Consider the following 20,974-nt stretch of genomic DNA (forward strand, 5'->3'; position numbering starts at 1 on the left):
ACAACATGGTATTTGGTAAGATCTGAACTATAGCTGGACCTGGGATGTGTGGCTGGTTCTCTGAAACTGGAAAAACCTTACATGTGATGCTTTTCATTTTAATAACCTTACGTCACAAAGAGCCAGTTATCTGGGTGGTGATAAGGCTGAAATGCCTATAGGTGACTGTTTTGGCTCTCTGTTAACTAATGATGCAGTAGGTCACTTTTGTTACTGGCTTGGTTTATTCTATTGTGATTCTATGATCATGAGCACCAGTGACACATACAAAACCCTAAGGAAATTAGCATTAGGCACAACTGACTACTAGGGCTCTTGGCCAATGGGGTGGAGCAAATGTGAGGAAAATCTAGCAGAAGGGGCCATTGTTGGTCATGTAAAATCAGCCACAAAACTGCAAGCCTCAAACATCATTTACACGTGACAGATACTGTATAGGAAACACTCAGAACAACAGCCACACACAACTCATAGCCCAGCCCAGCCACCAACTGCCTCTCGGAATCTCCTTCTATTTTACAGCAGGGAGGGAGCAGAACCAGGAGCCATTTTGAGCTGTTGTCCACAAGGAGCATGAGGTGTCAATCTCCAGCTTAAGTTGGTAGGAGGGGATATTCTGATAACATCGCAACAAATGCCTCACTCCTGGCCAGTCTCACTAGCTGAACTCTGGCTGTGGCTGTGTTTTGCAGTGGGAAGAATTACCTCCTGGTCATGCATTAGTGAGAGGCTAGTGTACTCACTTCGGTCCTTCAGTGCCCGGGACAAGGTGTCAGGCACTGTCCTGAGTTTCACCAGCACTGAACCTTCCCTTCTACAGTACCCATGTAATGACGGTGACCCTTGGGGACGCCCTAGTCCAGCCCTGTACCTGGGACAGAAGGTTTTCCTCAGCACAGATGGATTTGAAACCAGCCTCCTGCCACTGACCATCCCTTCTGAGCTAGAGATCCCAAATGCCTCAGTCAGTGCTGCAGCCTTTGTGAAGAAGGATCAGTTAGTAATGGTGATAAACGGACGGGTCTATCTCTACATCTTCAGAGCTGGGGAGGAGGAATGGCTCCCAGTACAGGGGATCAATTTCTTGGTCACCAAGCTCTCAAACACCCACTGCTGCTACCCAGGGCAGGACCCAGCCTGCCAGGCCATCAGTATGACTATTTTTGCCTATGAGACTGGGCATCCAGTCTCCAAAAGCCACATCTTCCGGTCAGAGGATGGAGGCCACACATTCACTGCACTGAAGCTGAGCCCAGAACTGCAAGGGGTGCTGCTTGGTGTCTACAATTTTGTTTCCCTTTCCCAGACTGGGTTGCTCATCAATCATACCCACAGTGGTGGGGAGGGGAAAGGAGAAGGAGCCTATTTCTCATACACCGGGAGCAACATGAGCCACATGTACAGCCACAGCTCCATGGGCTTCAACCTAAAGTCCACAGGGGGCCGTGATGTCCAGGGTATCCAACACCCTTACCTGTGGGGCTTCACTATCCTCTGGACCAAAGATACTCTGCTGATCTCCTCCAGTAATGGCTTGCTTGTGGAGCCAGTGATTGTGCAGACAAGGGAGTTTTCCAGAACCTCCCTTCCTTTCCCTGGCGGCGGCCTCTGTCACGTGGCCATCAGCAACACTGAGATTGCAGCCCTGACCCAGGACCATCAGATCTTCCATGGCAGCCTAGACATGGTCTCCACAACTATGGTGCAGCTTGAAGAGGGCAACAGCAGCCAGAAAGGCCTGTGCAATGCTGCGCTGATGTTCGACAAAGTAGGGATGCTAACCGTGTTGAGCCCTATACCTACCAATAGTTCCTGGGCCTATAACTTCCAGAAATGCACCTTGAACGTGCAGTTGCTGATCATGGAGTTTTGGCCACCTCTGCAAGACTGCCCAGTTGAGATCCTCAATTGCCATTTCCACAACAAGATCCATTATATCGACATGCACCAGAAGCTGAACTTTAGTGCCACGTTTGTGCCAAAGCCAGGCACTGGGGCTTTTCCAATGGTGACTGTGAGCAACCCCCATGTGCTAGGGTTCTGGGCACAGATAACAGAGGATGGGTACACATATGACGGGAACACCAAGTACAGCTTGCACATGCAGCTCCTGCAGCAGTACTTCTCTGGCATGGCAGATCCTCATTTCAGTGACACCTTCCCCTCTGGCGGGATGTCTATCCTTACTGTGGACATCCCCAACAAAGGACCCAGCTGCATTGATATGCAGCCTTTGTCTGCACTTATCAATGTAGGTTGCCCACCTACTAAACACATTAAAGTTTTTAAAAACACAACAGCATGCAGCAAAGGCCTGTTTAATCAAGGCATGCTGCAAGATAACTTCACTTATACTATCAGCCACAATTTATATGACCCACATTTTCTTGCCACACCACAGTTAGGTCAAAGTGATCTTGAAGTTCTATACAAGTATAATAAACTGGGGTGTCCTCTTCTGCTGTATTATGATACTCCTTGGCTGCCAATCCTTGAACTGTGGGAAAATGATGCATTTGTGGAGCATGTTCCTGCTGACTTTGTTGTGTTTGAAGTCAATGGAATGTATAATTATGATTATCTCTTGACAGCTGCTGAAGCCAATTGTATCTCTCAACCTCAGAATTGGACTGCTTTGATACAAAAGCAAGATTCTCCAAATCCACATACTGCATGGAGCAGAATGAACTATGAAAGCTGTAAGAATCACGATGGACCTAAATTAGTATCACCCTCAGCCAAGTATCAAATTCTTGGTCAAAATGAAAAGAACAAGATCATTTTTTCACACTATAATGGCTTTTATATCTTTGAAGCCATTGTGGTGGACAAATTATATAGTTACTGTGAATTGTCTGCAACTGTCAGTGTATATGTCACTGGTGCCCTCCCAAAGTCTTACATACATGCTTGGATAACACTGACAGCTTTTCTGACTGTCATTCTGATTGCAGTTTTGATGGGATACCTATTACATAAACTATCACTTATGAAAAAATCCCCAAAAGTTAAAGTATTTTGAGCATAATCATTTAGAAACCTAGTACGGTGGTCAGGGGAATTGATGTGAGTAGTGTTAAGAATTCTAATTGGCTAGTTTTTTATGAAATAATCCCGACTGAGGCAAGCTGATTAAAATAAGGAATTCCTATGTATGAAAGAGGAAATGGTAAAAGGAACTGTTATATGTTTTCTAACTTTAGAGATGTTGGAGCAGTAATGTTTTTACTCCAAGCAATTAGATCTTTAAAGGGTGGACGTTCCTTTAGATCTGTTTTAACATACTAATTTATCTTTCCCGATTCTTTTTCTCATTTTCATGCAGTAATCTATTTTATTGCTAATATATTGCTTTTAAGTGTGTCACCTTTTGTTAATGTAGTCAATTATATTAACCTATTCAAGAGCTGGATCTTCTAATCCAGCTGACCCTTTTCTCAAAAAAGAATAAGGATGTCCTTGGAACATGGCTAGTGCTTGTTCCATGGACAGTATGTCAATGGAAATCCAAGAGATTCCTCTGTTTCCTCTATTTTGCATTCCTGTTGTGATTTTCCTCCTCTTCCATCATTTGCAATATTAATTTTAGTTTATATCCCATTCCGTTTTATTTGCTGAATGGCAGAATACTAACTTTTCTATTGGGTTCTAAAGAACGCTCCATCAAAACAGTAAAATACAATTATTCTCCAATATGAGAGAATTGAATGGATTCTGAAAACATTATTGAGGTTGAATAGCACTTGGCTTCAACGAGATTACTAGCCTGAGTATATACGAATTAACATGAAAAAAGGTTTCAGAATGTGGCCCCTGGGTTAATTCATTAAGTTAGGTTTTTTTAGTTGACAGACCCATGGTTTCCTGTTGTGTCATGTGGGCAACCAAGTATTACCTATTTAATGAATGTACCATGAAACTTACGTGGTCCACTGTCATAATCAATTCATACTCTTCACCATCGAGACTCTCAAACTCCTCCCACATACACACACACACACACTTGCAAGGACCTTTCAAATCTGTATTAATAGATTTAAAAAAAAACTTTACTGGTGAGTACAAGGTATGGGCTAACACAACAGTGGCATGCAACAGAAACAAACCAAAAACCATGACATTCATCGTTTAAGAAACAACTGGGATTTTGTCTGCACATTTCATATTGTCTTGACTATAGAAAAGGTATTTTAATGTTAATTAACATTTTAATATAGCAAAAGTATTTTAGACAATTGTTTTTACATCTTTGTAGTAAAATTGTTCATTTTTATTTGTTGTTAAATGAGGGCTCATTTGTGTATTTCTTGTATTTATTAGGCCTAGAGCAAGTGAAGAAACAATATAGTTTCTTCAAATAAGGTGCTTAGATTCATTATGCTTATAAGGACAGAACTTTTGCTTTTTTTACGTGCATATTATATGGATGTTCTTTAGATTTAAAAATAAAAATTTGTCAGTTTAAAAAAATGGTAATAGTTTGTTCTGTGACTCTGGAATGTAAGATGAATAGTTAAAAGTGAGTTCCCTCATGATTACTGCTTCTGTAAAATCTACCCCCTGTCACGGTTTCCATGCTGGGAATTCAACTGTCTAGATCAACAACCTGGAAGAGACTCCTGGTAAGTGAAGGAAGAAAGGAAGGTGTTCTGTTGGTCTGATTTTTCACCCGTTGTTGGAAAGGTAATCAAGAAAAAAAAAAACAAGAAAAAAGGACTCTAGAAACTGCAAAAAGTAGCAAAATTGCGTGTCGAAACTAAATCAATAGGATGCACTAAGGGCAGGAATTAAGGAGAAGACCTCCTCTCCCAGAAGGCAAATATGGTAATGAAAGCACAAAATACAACCTATCTCTGATTGATGAAAAAATGTTGACATTTTGTGAGGTATCCCTTTAAATAAACTGGCAGAATCAAATGATTGCATAAGATTTATCAAACACATTATTTGATTATCCTTAAATGATGTACAACCAAGCTTATTTTAATAACCAGCACAAACCTATTTACAAGTCCAAGATTTCATCTCTTCTAAGTCAACAATAACCAATCAATAGTTATCTTGGAACTCTAGAGACAATTATGCATCAGCTACTGGATAACAGCTAAATGGATGTTTGATATTCTGGCAAACATTTTTAAATAATTTATTATGACTATAATTCTGCTCTTCAGACTTGCCCTACTGGGCTCTCTCTTTCCTTTACCTCTCACATTCAGACTGTTGTTAAATTCTACATCTTTTTGGTGTACATTTTTCAGAACCCATCCATTACTTTTCAACTGTACTGTCAAATCCCACAATTGTTCCTTGATAATCTCCACCTGGGTTAGTATAATCATCTTCTCAATAATCACCTAGCTCCCCTCCAGTCTATTCAAAATGCCACCAAATTCATTTTCCTCATCCACTCTGACTACAACCACCATCTTGACACATCTCTTTATTAGTTTTATATCCTTTTAATCATTTTAACCCCTTCATTCTTGCTTACAAGGCTCCTCCCAACTCTGCCCTTGTCTACAACTCATATTTTTCCTACCACTCCTCTGTTCAGGCCATGTGCTCTGCACTTTTGCCTCCCTCCATGCTATTTTTCTTACTTTTCCCCTCCACAAGTACCTCACCTGCCCCATACCTAGAATCTTCACTTTGATCCTGTACACCTGGCAGCCTCCTGCTCTTTCAACTCCTTCCTCAAAAATCTTTCCCCCTACCACATACTTTGAAAGCAAACTAAGAATTAACACGCTGCATATTGAGCACCACCTAACCCATAACCTCTCCTCTATTCTCAATGGGTGACTATCTTCTCTGAGAGTCCTGTTTTGTGATCAGTTTAGGTCATAAGCTCCTTAGGAGAAGGATCAAGGGGCTGACCAATAGCTGGAGTAAACTGTTGTAGTTCCACAATGGATTTGCCCCCCAATCCTTATTTGCTGTATAAACTCCCCTGGTTGCCACACAACAGTTTCTAGACAAATTCACTCTGCATGTGAAACTCCAGAGCCAGGAAGGAGAAAATCCTCCTCTGAGGAACATATGGGAGTATGCAATTATTGGACAAGCTGGCTGAACTACTGGGACCATGTTATAAACAGATAGTTAAGGGTTAATGTCTCTTTTACCTGTAAAGGGTTAACAAACAGTGAAACGGACACCTGACCAGAGGACCAATCAGAAAACAAGATACTTTCAAATCTCGGTGGAGGGAAGCCTTTGTTTGTGTTTTTGGGTTTTGCTTTGTTCTCTCTGGGTCCTGGAAGGGACTAGACGTGCAACCAGGTTTCTTGCCAATCTCCCTGCTACAGTCTCTTATATATTCAGAATAGTGAGTATTTAGTAGAAAAGGCGGTTATAGTCTTTTGATTGTTTTCTGTATTTGCAAATGTGTAGTTTGCTGGAAGTATTTTAAATTGTATTTTTACTGGGGGGAGGCTGCTTTCTAGTGTCTATAAGCTGACAGACCCTGTAACTTTTACCATCTAAATTACAGAGATAACCTTTTACTTTTCTCTTTCTTTTTATTAAAAGTTTTGCTTTTAAGACTTGTTTGATTTTTTCCCCTTGTTGAGGCTCAAGGGAATTGAGTCTGTACTTAACAGGGAAGGAGAACGGAGGGGAGAAGGGTAGAATCCCTTTGTTTTAGATTCACTGAGCTTGAATCTGTCTATCTCTCCAGGAGCCCAGGGAGGGAACACCTGGAGGGGAAGAGAAGGGTGGTGGGGGGAACAAACCTGATTTCTCTATGTTGTGATTCAAGGAGTTTGAATCACAGTGATCTTCCAGGGTAACCCAGGGAGGGAAAATCTGGGAGAGACAACGGTGAGGGAAAGGGTTTACTTTCCTTGTGTTAAGATCCAGAGGGTCTGGGTCTTGGGGGTCCCCGGGCAAGGTTTTGGGGGGGCCCAGAATTTATCAGGCACTCCAAGTCCTGATTGGTGGCAGCTATCAGATCTAAGCTGGTAATTGAGCTTAGAGAAATTCATGCTGGTACCCCAACTTTTGGACTCTAAGGTTCAGATTGGGGAAATATACCATGACAGACCAGTGTAAAAGTTACAGGTAAACAGAAAGGAATTGGTAACCGTATAATGAAGGCCATTTAGTTCCATCCATTTTCAGTTATACTAACTTTTCTTTACGTCGCAGCCATTCTGACCCACATTCAGATGAATGTGTTTCATATTATTGTGTATTTAAGACCTAAAATATTCAGTGAAGATTCCATAATCTTTCATCCAATTGCACCAAATGGTATGCTTGGTTATACCTTTTCGCTTAACATACCATGCTACTGTCATAAACAGATAGCTAAGGGTTGATGTCTCTTTCACCTGAAGCACCTGACCAGAGGACCAATCAGGAAACCGGATTTTTTCAACTTTGGGTGGAGGGAATTGAGTGTCTGAGTCTTTTGTCTTTGTTTTCCGTCTGCCTGCTTTCTCTGAGCTTTGGAGAAGTAGTTCTACTTTCTAGTCTTCTGTTTCTAAGTGTAAGGACAAAGAGATCAGCTAGTAAGTTATATGGTTTCTTTTCTTTGGTATTTGCATGAATATAAGTGCTGGAGTGCTTTGATTTGTATTCTTTTGGAATAAGGCTGTTTATTCAATATTCTTTTAAGCAATTGACCCTGTGTTGTATCATCTAATACAGAGAGAACATTTGTATGTATTTTTCTTTCTTTTTATATAAAGCTTTCTTTTAAGACCTGTTGGAGTTTTTCTTTACTTCAGGGAAATTGAGTCTGTACTCACCAGGGAATTGGTGGGAGGAAGAAGTCAAGGGGAGATCTGTGTGTTGGATTGCTAGCCTGACTTTGCATTCCCTCTGGGGGAATAGGAAAGTACTTTTTGCTTCCAGGACTGGAAACAGAGAGGGGGAGTCACTCTGTGTAGTTTCACAGAGCTTATGTCTGTGTATCTCTCCAGGAGCATCTGGAGGGGGGAAGGGAAAAAGGATTATTTCCCTTTGTTGTGAGACTCAAGGGATTTGGGTCTTGGGGTCCCCAGGGAAGGTTTTTCAGAGGGACCAGAGTGCCCCAAAACACTCTAATTTTTTGGGTGGTGGCAGCAGGTACCAGGTCCAAGCTGGTAACTAAGCTTGGAGGTTTTCATGCTAACCCCCATATTTTGGACGCTAAGGTCCAAATCTGGGACTAAGGTTATGACATGAGTGGCAGCCAGTGGGATATAGATAGAATCCAGAAGCCAGTAGGAATATTATATTTTTCTTTTCTCTGCTAAGGGCTTTTTAGCAGAGAGAAACAGTTTGGTTTTAAAAGGGAACCAGAGAGAATTTTCTTTTTCTGCTCTCTCTCGCAGTTTGTGGCTTGCATGTTAAGGGTCTTTTGTCATGCAATAGCCCTCCCATTAGGAGGCAAGTACCAGCACTTATAGGCATGCAAATAAAGTGGTTTTTCTGGTTTCCCTTCATTGAACATTAGCTAGAGAGAGAAAAGGAAAATTAGCTAAAGGCACTGTTGCTAGGCAGACTTCAGGAGGCAACAGAGAACCTGCAGTTCAGAAAATAAACACCGGAGGGCACCCCAACACAAGAAAACAGGAACCATGACTTCTAAGGCAAAAATTGAGGCCGAAGAACAAATCAAAGAAGCTGAACACAGGCGAGAGATGGAAAAACACAAACAGGAACTGGAAATAAAACAAAAAGAGATGGAGATGAAAGAAAAGGAAGAAAGCATCAAACTGGCAGCCTTCCAAAGAGAACAGGCAGCCCAAGAGGCAGCACACAAAAGAAAACTAGAAGAAGAAGAGGTAGCCTACCGAAGGAAACAAGCAGAAGAAGAGTTGGCCCACAGAAGGAAGCAAGAAGAAGAGGAGGCGGCCCACCACCGTGAAATGGAAAAACAACAAAAAGAAATGGAAAAACAACAAAAAGAGAATGAAGAGAAGGAAAAACAGAGAAAACATGAACTGAAGTTGGCAAAAGCTGGGCTGCCTGTGCCAGCCAACCCTAACAACCCGGCGCCAAATATTGCTCCACAGCACAGGAAATTTCCCACCTACAAGGCAGGTGATGACACCGAGGCCTTCTTGGAAAATTTTGAAAGAGCCTGTCTTGGGTACAGCATTCCCGAAGACCAGTACATGGTAGAATTGAGGTCACAGCTCAGTGGACCTTTAGCAGAGGTAGCAGCTGAAATGCCTAAGCACCAAATGAATGACTATAAACTTTTTCAAACCAAGGCCAGATACAGGATGGGGATAACCCCAGATCATGCCCGTCGGCGCTTCAGAACCCAAAAGTGGAAACCCGAGGTGTCATTTCCCAAACACGCCTACTACATTGCAAAAAACTATGAGGCCTGGATAACAGGAAACAACATTCAAACCTTGGAAGAACTAAACCTCCTCATACAAATGGAACAGTTCTTGGATGGTGTTCCTGAAGACATCACACGGTACATACAAGATGGAAATCCCAAAGATATCGCTGAGGCGGGGGAAATTGAAGCCAAATGGATGGAACTGGCAGAAAGCAAGAAAGCTACTGTCAAGGGGAACGATTACCCCAGGGGGCACACAGACCATAAACCCTACAACCGAGGACAGCCAAAGACCCCACATACCACCCAAGTAAAGCCACAGATACCCTACCCTTCAACCTCACCAGTCTCCAGTAACTCACCTCGGCCCAGTGACCCACAGATGGAAGATGCTTTAAGTGTAATGAACTGGGACATATCAAGGCCAACTGTCCCAAGAACACCATGCGAGTGCAATTCATTACACCACCATCACACCAAAGATCCCCAGGCCCGGATGCCTCTCAAATACCCTTGGAGCGAAGGGAAAATTTGAGAGTGGGCGGAAAGAAGGTTACTGCGTGGAGAGACACGGGGGCACAAGTGTCAGCTATCCACCAATCCTTCGTTGACCCCAAATTCATCAACCCAAAGGCCAAAGTTACAATTTACCCCTTCATGTCACAAGCTGTAGACTTGCCTACAGCTCAACTGCCTGTCCAGTACAAAGGCTGGTCAGGAATGTGGACTTTTGCAGTCTATGACAATTATCCTATCCCCATGCTACTGGGGGAAGACTTGGCCAACCAGGTGAGGCGGGCCAAGAGAGTGGGAATGGTTACACGTAGCCAAACCAGGCAAGCTTCCAGACCCATTCCTGTTCCTGAACCGTCCACAGAGGCCCCGTCTGTGTTACCAGAGACCCAGACAGAGGTAGTGGACCCGGATTCCATGCCAACCACTGAAACAGCCACAGCACCTCCAGTCCCAGGCCCGGAACTGGAACAGCAACCAGCACCAGCAAGTGCAACCACATCTTCAAACTCAACGCCAGAGGGCGCCAGCGAGCCAGAACTGGCAGAAGCACAAGACAGCCATACCCAAAAGGCTCAGCCAGAGTCTGAAATACCCTCAGGTGCACCAGCGGAGAGCGGTACACCAGCAACGGAAACAACACCATCACCTACATCGCTTCCAGAGGGACCAAGCCCAAGTCCACAGTCTGAGGAAGAACTGGTGACCCCAGCCTCAAGGGAACAGTTCCAGACTGAGCAGGAAGCAGATGACAGCCTTCAGAAAGCTTGGGCGGCGGCACGGAGCACCCCACCGCCTCTCAGCTCTTCTAATCGATCCCGGTTTGTTATAGACCAAGGACTTTTATACAAGGAAATTCTTTCTGGTGGACACCGGGAAGAATGGCAGCCGCAAAAACAGTTGGTGGTTCCAACTAAGTACCGGGGGAAGCTCTTAAGCTTAGCCCATGATCATCCCAGTGGGCATGCTGGGGTGAACAGAACCAAAGACCGGTTGGGGAAGTCCTTCCACTGGGAGGGGATGGGCAAGGACGTTGCCAAGTATGTCCGGTCTTGTGAGGTATGCCAAAGAGTGGGAAAGCCTCAAGACCAGGTCAAGGCCCCTCTCCAGCCACTCCCCATAATTGAGGTCCCATTTCAGCGAGTAGCTGTGGATATTCTGGGTCCTTTCCCAAAAAAGACGCCCAGAGGAAAGCAGTACGTACTGACTTTAGTGGACTTTGCTACCCGATGGCCAGAAGCAGTAGCTCTAGGCAACACCAGGGCTAACACTGTGTGCCTGGCCTTAACAGACATCTTTGCCAGGGTAGGTTGGCCCTGCGACATCCTTACAGATTCAGGGTCTAATTTCCTGGCAGGGACCATGGAAAAACTGTGGGAAACTCATGGGGTGAATCACTTGGTTGCCACCCCATACCACCATCAAACCAATGGCCTGGTGGAAAGGTTCAATGGAACTTTGGGGGCCATGATACGAAAATTCATCAACGAATTCTCCAATAATTGGGACCTAGTGTTGCAGCAGTTGCTGTTTGCCTACAGGGCTGTACCACATCCCAGTTTAGGGTTTTCACCATTTGAACTTGTGTATGGTCACGAGGTTAAGGGGCCATTACAGTTGGTGAAGCAGCAATGGGAGGGGTTTACGCCTTCTCCAGGAACTAACATTCTGGACTTTGTAAGCAACCTACAAAGCACCCTCCGACACTCTTTAGCCCTTGCTAAAGAGAACCTAAAGGATGCTCAAGAAGAGCAAAAGGCCTGGTATGACAGACATGCCAGAGATCGGTCCTTCAAGGTAGGAGACCAGGTTATGGTCTTGAAGGCGCAACAGGCCCATAAGATGGAAGCATCATGGGAAGGGCCATTCACGGTCCAAGAGCGCCTGGGAGCTGTAAACTACCTCATAGCATTTCCCAATTCCTCACTAAAGCCTAAAGTGTACCATGTTAATTCTCTCAAGCCTTTCTATTCCAGAGACTTACAGGTTTGTCAGTTTACAGTCCAGGGAGAGGATGCTGAGTGGCCTGACGGTGTCTACTACGACGGGAAAAAAGACGGTGGCGTGGAAGAGGTGAACCTCTCAACCACCCTGGAATGTCTGCAGCGGCAACAAATCAAGGAGCTGTGCACTAGCTTCGCCCCATTGTTCTCAGCCACCCCAGGACGGACTGAACGGGCATACCACTCCATTGATACAGGTAATGCTCACCCAATCAGAACCCCACCCTACCGAGTGTCTCCTCATGCCCAAGCCGCTATAGAACGGGAGATCCAGAACATGCTACAGATGGGTATAATCCGCTCATCTACCAGTGCATGGGCATCTCCAGTGGTTCTGGTACCCAGACCAGATGGGGAAATACGCTTTTGCGTGGACTACCGTAAGCTAAATGCTGTAACTCGTCCGGACAACTATCCAATGCCACGTACCGATGAGCTATTGGAAAAGTTGGGACGTGCCCAGTTCATCTCTACAATAGACTTAACCAAGGGGTACTGGCAAGTACCGCTAGATGAACCTGCCAAGGAGAGGTCAGCATTCGTCACCCATGCGGGGGTGTATGAATTCAATGTCCTTCCTTTCGGCCTTCGAAATGCACCCGCCACCTTCCAGAGGCTGGTAGATGGTCTACTAGCTGGAATGGGAAAATTTGCAGTTGCCTACCTCGATGATGTGGCCATTTTTTCAGACTCCTGGCCCGAACACCTACTACACCTGGAAAAGGTCTTTGAGCGCATCAGGCAGGCAGGACTAACTGTTAAGGCCAAAAAGTGTCAAATAGGCCAAAACAGAGTGACTTACCTGGGGCACCAGGTGGGTCGAGGAACCATAAACCCCCTACAGGCCAAGGTGAATGCTATCCAAAAGTGGCCTGTCCCACGGTCCAAGAAGCAGGTCCAATCCTTCTTAGGCTTGGCCGGATACTACAGGCGATTTGTACCCCACTACAGCCAAATCGCTGCCCCACTGACCGACCTGACCAAAAAGACCCAGCCAAATGCAGTTAAGTGGACTAATGAGTGTCAAAAGGCCTTTACCCAACTTAAGGCAACGCTCATGTCTGACCCTGTGCTCAGGGCCCCGGATTTTGACAAGCCATTCCTAGTAACCACAGATGCATCTGAGCGTGGTATAGGAGCGGTGCTCATGCAGGAAGCAACAGATCACAACTTCCATCCTGTCGTGTTTCTCAGCAAGAAACTGTCTAAGAGGGAAAGTCACTGGTCAGTCAGTGAAAAGGAATGCTATGCCATTGTGTACGCCCTGGAAAAGCTACGCCCATATGTTTGGGGACGGCGGTTCCAACTACAAACTGACCATGCTGCACTAAAGTGGCTTCATACTGGCAAGGGGAACAACAAGAAACTTCTTCGTTGGAGTTTAGCTCTCCAAGATTTTGATTTTAAAATTCAACACATCACAGGAGCTTCTAACAAAGTAGCTGATGCACTCTCCCGTGAGAGTTTCCCAGAATTCAGTAGTTAAAAAGTGTTCTTAAAATGTAGAAGTCTGTTAGTTATATACTTAGGAGTATATGTAAAGGTCTATGTGTTGTATTAATCTGTTTATTTTAAAGTTCTAGAAGGAAATCGCCGCCAGTGAGCTTCCCCACTGTCTGCAATTTGGGGGGCGTGTCATAAACAGATAGCTAAGGGTTAATGTCTCTTTCACCTGAAGCACCTGACCAGAGGACCAATCAGGAAACCGGATTTTTTCAACTTTGGGTGGAGGGAATTGAGTGTCTGAGTCTTTTGTCTTTGTTTTCCGTCTGCCTGCTTTCTCTGAGCTTTGGAGAAGTAGTTCTACTTTCTAGTCTTCTGTTTCTAAGTGTAAGGACAAAGAGATCAGCTAGTAAGTTATATGGTTTCTTTTCTTTGGTATTTGCATGAATATAAGTGCTGGAGTGCTTTGATTTGTATTCTTTTGGAATAAGGCTGTTTATTCAATATTCTTTTAAGCAATTGACCCTGTGTTGTATCATCTAATACAGAGAGAACATTTGTATGTATTTTTCTTTCTTTTTATATAAAGCTTTCTTTTAAGACCTGTTGGAGTTTTTCTTTACTTCAGGGAAATTGAGTCTGTACTCACCAGGGAATTGGTGGGAGGAAGAAGTCAAGGGGAGATCTGTGTGTTGGATTGCTAGCCTGACTTTGCATTCCCTCTGGGGGAATAGGAAAGTACTTTTTGCTTCCAGGACTGGAAACAGAGAGGGGGAGTCACTCTGTGTAGTTTCACAGAGCTTATGTCTGTGTATCTCTCCAGGAGCATCTGGAGGGGGGAAGGGAAAAAGGATTATTTCCCTTTGTTGTGAGACTCAAGGGATTTGGGTCTTGGGGTCCCCAGGGAAGGTTTTTCAGAGGGACCAGAGTGCCCCAAAACACTCTAATTTTTTGGGTGGTGGCAGCAGGTACCAGGTCCAAGCTGGTAACTAAGCTTGGAGGTTTTCATGCTAACCCCCATATTTTGGACGCTAAGGTCCAAATCTGGGACTAAGGTTATGACAGCTACCCATGGAGGATTCTCACTCATGAGTTCTATGTTTCTTAGCACAAGGCTGGCTGACCTGCCATAGCGCTCCCATTTTCTTACCCTTGAAGTCAGCGGTAGCAAAGTAGAGCATGCCCCAATATCTGTTAAATCTCATCTACTTTAACAGGAGCAGATTAAGGCTAAATGAAATTGTGGCCATACTACACAAACATAACAGACAATGCTAAACTACAAATAAAAAATTAAGTATCCATAAGTATCTTCTCCAAGATCTAAAATTAGTTTCAAATGTCTCTGAAGCCAATAATCTAAATAACTGAACCAAATTGAAGTCTAAACAATTATTTTTGACTCAAACTATTTTCACCACTACCTACTGTGAAACAGAATTTTATTATAAATCCAATTCCCCAAGGGGGAATCCAAAGAATCAATGAAATTTTTCATCAGTACACAATTCAATTACCATTATTATGATATGAGGCTGTGCATGGACATCCATTGTGTTCTAGTGTTAGGTTTATAATAGCAACAACTTACGTAAGATGACATTAAGTTAAAAATATAAGCACTGTCACAAAAGAAGAAAACATATGCTATGTTGTGTTTGAGAAATTCATTGAGGACTGTATTGTAATGCACATACACAGAGCAAAGTTAAACTTAGGCATTCAACTTCAACTTTGGCATTTCTGGACTTTTGAGAGCTTAACTGTGCAAACTTAACATTCTTACCAGTGTCTTGCATGGAATTTCCCAGGTTGCTGGGTTGTTTTTGTTTGCTTGGTGTGGGGTATTTTTTTTGTGGTGGTTGTTGCTGTTTCTTTGGTGGGGGGGGTTGTTTCTCAAGAATAGAAAACCAAAAGAATTACAAATTCAGCATTAGAGTTAATCTTAAATGAAATTCAGATGTGTTAAGGTATGGTAATACACATTCTTAAATTATTAAATGGTAGTACACATTTAAGACAGCTGCAGCGGCACAGCAGCCAGCAAACAGAGCTGTAAACAGGGGAGTTTCAGAGAGAGTTCTCTTGGAGGAGCAGGTTTTCGTATTTTGTGAATTGTATTGTGTAGTTTGTATGTGTGGAGGCTGCTAGGGGCTGTGTGCTGGGAGAGAAGCTGAGCCCTTTTTAGGGGGCGGGGCTTACCTGCTTAGGGGTCCTATAAAAGTAGCCAGCCAGTCAGGCAGCAGCATAGACAGCTGCAGTGGCACAGCAGCCGGCAAACAGAGCTGTAAACAGGGGAGTTTCAGAGGGAGTTCTCTTGGAGGAGGTTGTGGGGGAGACTAAGAGACCTAGACAGAGGAACTGACAGGCTAGTGAAGGGAGTGGGTGGTGGTCTGCCAGTGTTCTGGTGCCTGTTGGGGTTTGCTGTGTGTTGTGTTTCTTGGACTACCAGGTTTTAGGTGGGAAGGCTATGACTGATACAGAGGCAGCAGTGAAAGACACAATGAGGATAACTGGATGTGGAAGCTGCGGCATGTACATGATCCTGGAGGGGGTACCTGAAAAGAGTTTTGTCTGCATGAAGTGCCGCCTGATAGAGCTGATGGAAGAAAAGATCCGAGGACTGGAGATGCAGGTGGAAACTCTGGTCAAGTTTAGAAGGAGGTTTGAGCAGATAATGGAGCGAAGACATGAGGAGGCTGAAGGGATAAGCTCAGACTTGCAGATGGAAGCAGGACCAAAGAATTCTGAGGAGATACTGCTGGGTGAGGAAAGTGGACGGTGGAAGCATGTGACTAAGAGAACCAGGCAGAAGAAAAGACGGGCCAGAGAAGGAGGAATAGAACTCAGGAACAGGTTTGCAGAGTTGGAAAATGAAGAAGGGGCACAGCAGGTGGTCGCTGAAGGAGAGAGGGCAAGGAAAAAGAGAAGAGCTGTTAGTCCTACAGGAAGAGGGGAGGAGTCAGTGGAGGCAACACCAAATATGAGCCCCAGGAGGATTGCAAGGGTGAATAGGAATTGAGAGGACTTGCAGCCAGTGGGTGCAGGGGATAGACCGGAGAATCACACTATCACCAGGAAAAGGCAGGTCTACGTGATTGGGGACTCCTTACTGAGAAGAATAGACAGGCCTATAACTAGAGCTGATCCAGAGAACAGAAGGGTGTGCTGTCTGCCGGGTGCTAAGATACAGGATGTGGACCTGAGGCTGAAAAGGATCCCAACGGGAGTGGGAAAGAATCCGTTGATTGTCCTTCATGTGGGAATGAATGATACGGCTAGATTCTCACTGGAACGTATCAAGGGAGACTATGCCAGACTGGGGAAGACGCTTAAGGAAATCGAGGCTCAGGTGATCTTCAGTGGGATTCTGCCGGTTCCTAGAGAAGGGCAACAAAGGTGTGACAAGAGTATGGCGATCAACAGATGGCTCAGGCAGTGGTGCTATAAGGAGGGCTTTGGGATGTACAGCCACTGGGAAGCATTTACGGATAGAAGATTGTTCTCTCGGGATGGACTTCACCTGAGTAAGGAGGGAAATAGACTTCTAGGATGGAGGCTTGCCCAACTGATTAAGAGAGCTTTAAACTAGGAATTTGGGGGAGATGGTTGGGAGATGTCCAGGTGATCTCCACGCCGGAATTTAACCTTGAGAGGGAAGAAAACAAAGTAAGAGGGGATACAGCCGTGGACAGAAGAATTGACATAAGGATTAAAGGTAATGTAGATACCAGTCTAACAGGTGATGCTGGTGGTAGAATGTCTGTGCCTAACTGGGTAAAGAATGTCAGTGAAGCCAAATGGCAAAAATTAAGATGTCTGTACACTAATGCGAGGAGCCTAGGTAACGAAGTGGAGGAACTAGAGCTACTGGTGCAGGAAGTGAAACCGGATATTATAGGGATAACAGAAACATGGTGGAATAGTAGTCATGACTGGAGTACAGGTATTGAAGGCTATGTGCTGTTTAGGAAAGACAGAAATAAAGGCAAAGGTGGTGGAGTAGCATTGTATATCAATGATGAGGTTAACTGTAAAGAAATAAGAAATGATGGAATGGATAAGACAGAGTCTGTCTGGGCAAAAATCACACTGGGAAAGAAAGCTACTGAGCCTCCCCTGAGATAGTGCTTGGGGTGTGCTACAGACCGCCAGGATCTGATTTGGATATGGATAGAGACCTCTTTAATGTTTTTAATGAAGTAAACACTAATGGGAATTGTGTGATCATGGGAGACTTTAACTTCCCAGATATAGACTGGAGGACAAGTGCTAGTAAGAATAATAGGGCTCAGATTTTTCTGGATGTGATAGCTGATGGATTTCTTCACTAAGTAGTTGAAGAACCAACAAGATTTTAGATTTGGTTTTGGTGAGTAGTGAGGACCTCATAGAAGAAATGGTTGTAGGGGACAACCTTGGTTCGAGTGATCATGAGCTAATTCAGTTCAAACTAGATGGAAGGATAAACAAAAATAGATCTGGGACTGGGTTTTTGACTTCTCAAGGGCTAACTTTAAGTAATTAAGGAAATTAGTTAGGGAAGTGGATTGGACTGAAGAACTTGTGGATCTAAATGCGGAGGAGGCCTGGAATTACTTTAAGTCGCAGCTGCAGAAACTATCACAAGCCTGCATCCCAAGAAAGGGGGAAAAAATGATAGGTAGGAGTTGTAGACCAAGCTGGATGAGCAAGCATCTCAGAGAGGTGATTAAGAAAAAGCAGAAAGCCTACAAGGAGTGGAAGAAGGGTGGGATTAGCAAGGAAAGCTACCTTAGTGAGGTCAGAACATGTAGGGATAAAGTGAGAAAGGCTAGAAGCCATGTAGAGTTAGACCTTGCAAAGGGAATTAAAACCAATAGTAAAAGGTTCTATAGCCATATAAATAAGAAGAAAACAAAGAAAGAAGAAGTGGGACCGCTAAACACTGAGGATGGAATGGAGGTTAAGGATAACCTAGGCATGGCCCAATATCTAAATAAATACTTTGCCTCAGTCTTTAATAAGGCTAATAAGGAGCTTAGGGATAATGGAAGGATGACAAATAGGAATTGAGGATATGGAGGTAGATATTACCACTTCTGAGGTAGAAGCCAAACTTGAACAGCTTAATGGGAAAAAATCGGAGGGCCCAGATAATCTTCATCCAAGAATATTAAAAGGAACTGGCACATGAAATTGCAAGCCCATTAGCAAGAATTTTTAATGAATCGGTAAACTCAGGGGTTGTACCGTACGACTGGAGAATTGCTAACATAGTTCCTATCTTTAAGAAAGGGAAAAAAAGTGATCCAAGTAACTATAGGCCTGTTAGTTTGACATCTGTAGTATGTAAGGTCTTGGAAAAAATTTTGAAGGAGAAAGTAGTTAAGGACATTGAGGTCGATGGTAATTGGGACAAATTACAATATGGTTTTACTAAAGGTAGATCATGCCAAACCAACCTGATCTCCTTCTTTGAGAAGGTGACAGATTATTTAGACAAAGGAAATGCAGTAGATCTAATTTACCTCGATTTCAGTAAGGCATTTGACACGGTTCCACATGGGGAATTATTAGTTAAATTGGAAAAGATGGGGATCAATATGAAAACTGAAAGGTGGATAAGGATCTGGTTAAAGAGGAGACTCAAACGGGTCGTACTGAAGGGTGAACTGTCAGGCTGGAAGGAGGTTACTAGTGGAGTTCCTCAAGGATCAGTTTTGGGACCAATCTTATTTAACCTTTTTATTACTGACCCTGGCACAAAAAGCAGGAATGTGCTAATAAAGTTTGCGGATGACACAAAGCTGGGAGGTATTATTAACACAGAGAAGGACCAGGATATCATACAGGAAGATCTGGATGACCTTGTAAACTAGAGTAATAGTAATAGGATGAAATTTAATAGTGAAAAGTGCAAGGTCATGCATTTAGGGATTAATAATAAGAATTTTAGTTATAAACTGGGGACACATCAGTTGGAAGCAACAGAGGAGAAGGACTTTGGAGTATTGGTTGATCACAGGATGACTATGAGCCGCCAATGTGATGTGGCCGTTAAAAAAGCTAATGCAGTTTTAGGATGCATCAGGCAAGGTATTTCCAGCAAAGATAAGGAGGTGTTAGTACCATTATATAAGGCACTGGCGAGACCTCCTCTGGAATACTGTGTGCAGTTCTGGTCTCCCATGTTTAAGGAGGATGAATTCAAACTGGAACAGGTTCAGAGACGGGCTACTAGGATGATCCGAGGAATGGAAAACCTGTCTTATGAAAGGAGACTCAAAGAGCTTGGCTTGTTTAGCCTAACCAAAAGAAGGTTGAGGGAGGATATGCTTGCTCTTTATAAATATATCAGAGGGATTAATATTAGGGAGGGAGAGGAATTATTTAAGCTTAGTACCAATGTAGACACAAGAACAAATGGGTATAAACTGGACACTAGGAAGTTTAGACTTGAAATTAGACGAAGGTTTCTAACCATTAGAGGAGTGAAGTTCTGGAACAACCTTCCAAGGGGAGTAGTGGGGGCAAAAGACATATCTGGCTTTAAGACTAAGCTTGATAAGTTTATGGAAGGGATGGTATGATGGGATAGCTTAATTTTGGCAATTGATCTTTGATTAGCAGCAGGTAAGTATGCCCAGTGGTCTGTGATGGGATGGGATCTGAGTTACTGCAGAGAATTCTTTCCTGAGTGCTGGCTAGTGAGTCTTGCCCACATGCTCAGGGTTTAGCTGATCGCCATATTCGGGGTTGGGAAGGAATTTTCCTCCCAGGGCAGATTGGCAGAGGCCCTGGAGGTTTTTCACCTTCCTCTGCAGTGTGGGGCATGGGTCACTTGCTGGTGGATTCTCTGCAGCTTGAGGTCTTCAAACCACAATTTGAAGACTTCAATAACTCAGACATAGGTTAGGGGTTTGTTATAGAAGTGGATGGGTAGGATTCTGTGGCCTGCTTTGTGCAGGAGGTCAGACTAGATGATCATATTGGTCCCTTCTGACCCTAAAGTCTATGAGTCTATGATAGTGACACCATACAATTATGTTGGTATTTTAGTGTTTAAAGACCCAAATTGAATATAGCTGAAAATGCACAAAAAAATAAAATTTAAATTTTTTTTTAAAAAAGGTGCTTTTCCCCACTTGCAATATAACTACAAGCCATAGTTAAGGTTGTTTAGATGCCTTGTGTTTTTCCATATCTTATTATATTTTAAATTTAAAAATTTAATTTTGTCTGGGTTTCTAATGCTTCTATTGGAATAATTACAATGTTCTTATGGTTTTTTACCCTTCAACCTTAACTGCAGGTTACCATAATACTTTTGGAGTTTTTTGTTTCTCTGTCTCTTGGAAAATATATACACAAGAGAAAGAGAAAGAATATCCATATTAGGAATTCTCAGGACTTAGAAAACCTAACTTAATTAAGTGAAGACCTCAGTGAAGCAAGTGTCTAAGGCAACTTTAATTAAACCCATTGGAGAATTTTAAAAGCAAGAGAAAATAAATAGGGCAAGAATAACTTTTAGTCATAGAACAGTTGTAACAAGGGAACTAACAGGTTCTCTCTAAAGAGTAAACAGAACTTACTTAGTCTGTTACCAAACCCCTTCATTGCCTGCGTAGATTACTTAAGGGAGTTGTTCCCACAATCCTTCTAGTTTAGATGCAACAGTAGGTTATTTGAAAAGAGATCACATTGAGGGAAAATCCCCCTCTAACTGAATGATTCCTAGGAC

General features: G+C 43.5%; 1 protein-coding gene across 1 annotated transcript; it reads left to right on the forward strand.

Moving 5' to 3' along the window:
• Positions 1–634: 634 nt before the first annotated feature.
• Positions 635–3,022, forward strand: CATSPERD (cation channel sperm associated auxiliary subunit delta). Its single transcript, XM_050939777.1, has one exon. The coding sequence runs from the start codon at positions 635–637 to the stop codon at positions 3,020–3,022; it is 2,388 nt and encodes a 795-aa protein (XP_050795734.1).
• Positions 3,023–20,974: the final 17,952 nt, after the last annotated feature.

The sequence above is a fragment of the Gopherus flavomarginatus genome, chromosome 2, assembly GCF_025201925.1.
Source record: "Gopherus flavomarginatus isolate rGopFla2 chromosome 2, rGopFla2.mat.asm, whole genome shotgun sequence".
NCBI lineage: Eukaryota > Metazoa > Chordata > Testudines > Testudinidae > Gopherus > Gopherus flavomarginatus.

Coding starts and splice junctions, on each gene's coding strand:
- CATSPERD (XM_050939777.1), top strand. CDS start 635: ATGCCTCACTCCTGGCCAGTCTCACTAGCTGAACTCTGGCTGTGGCTG.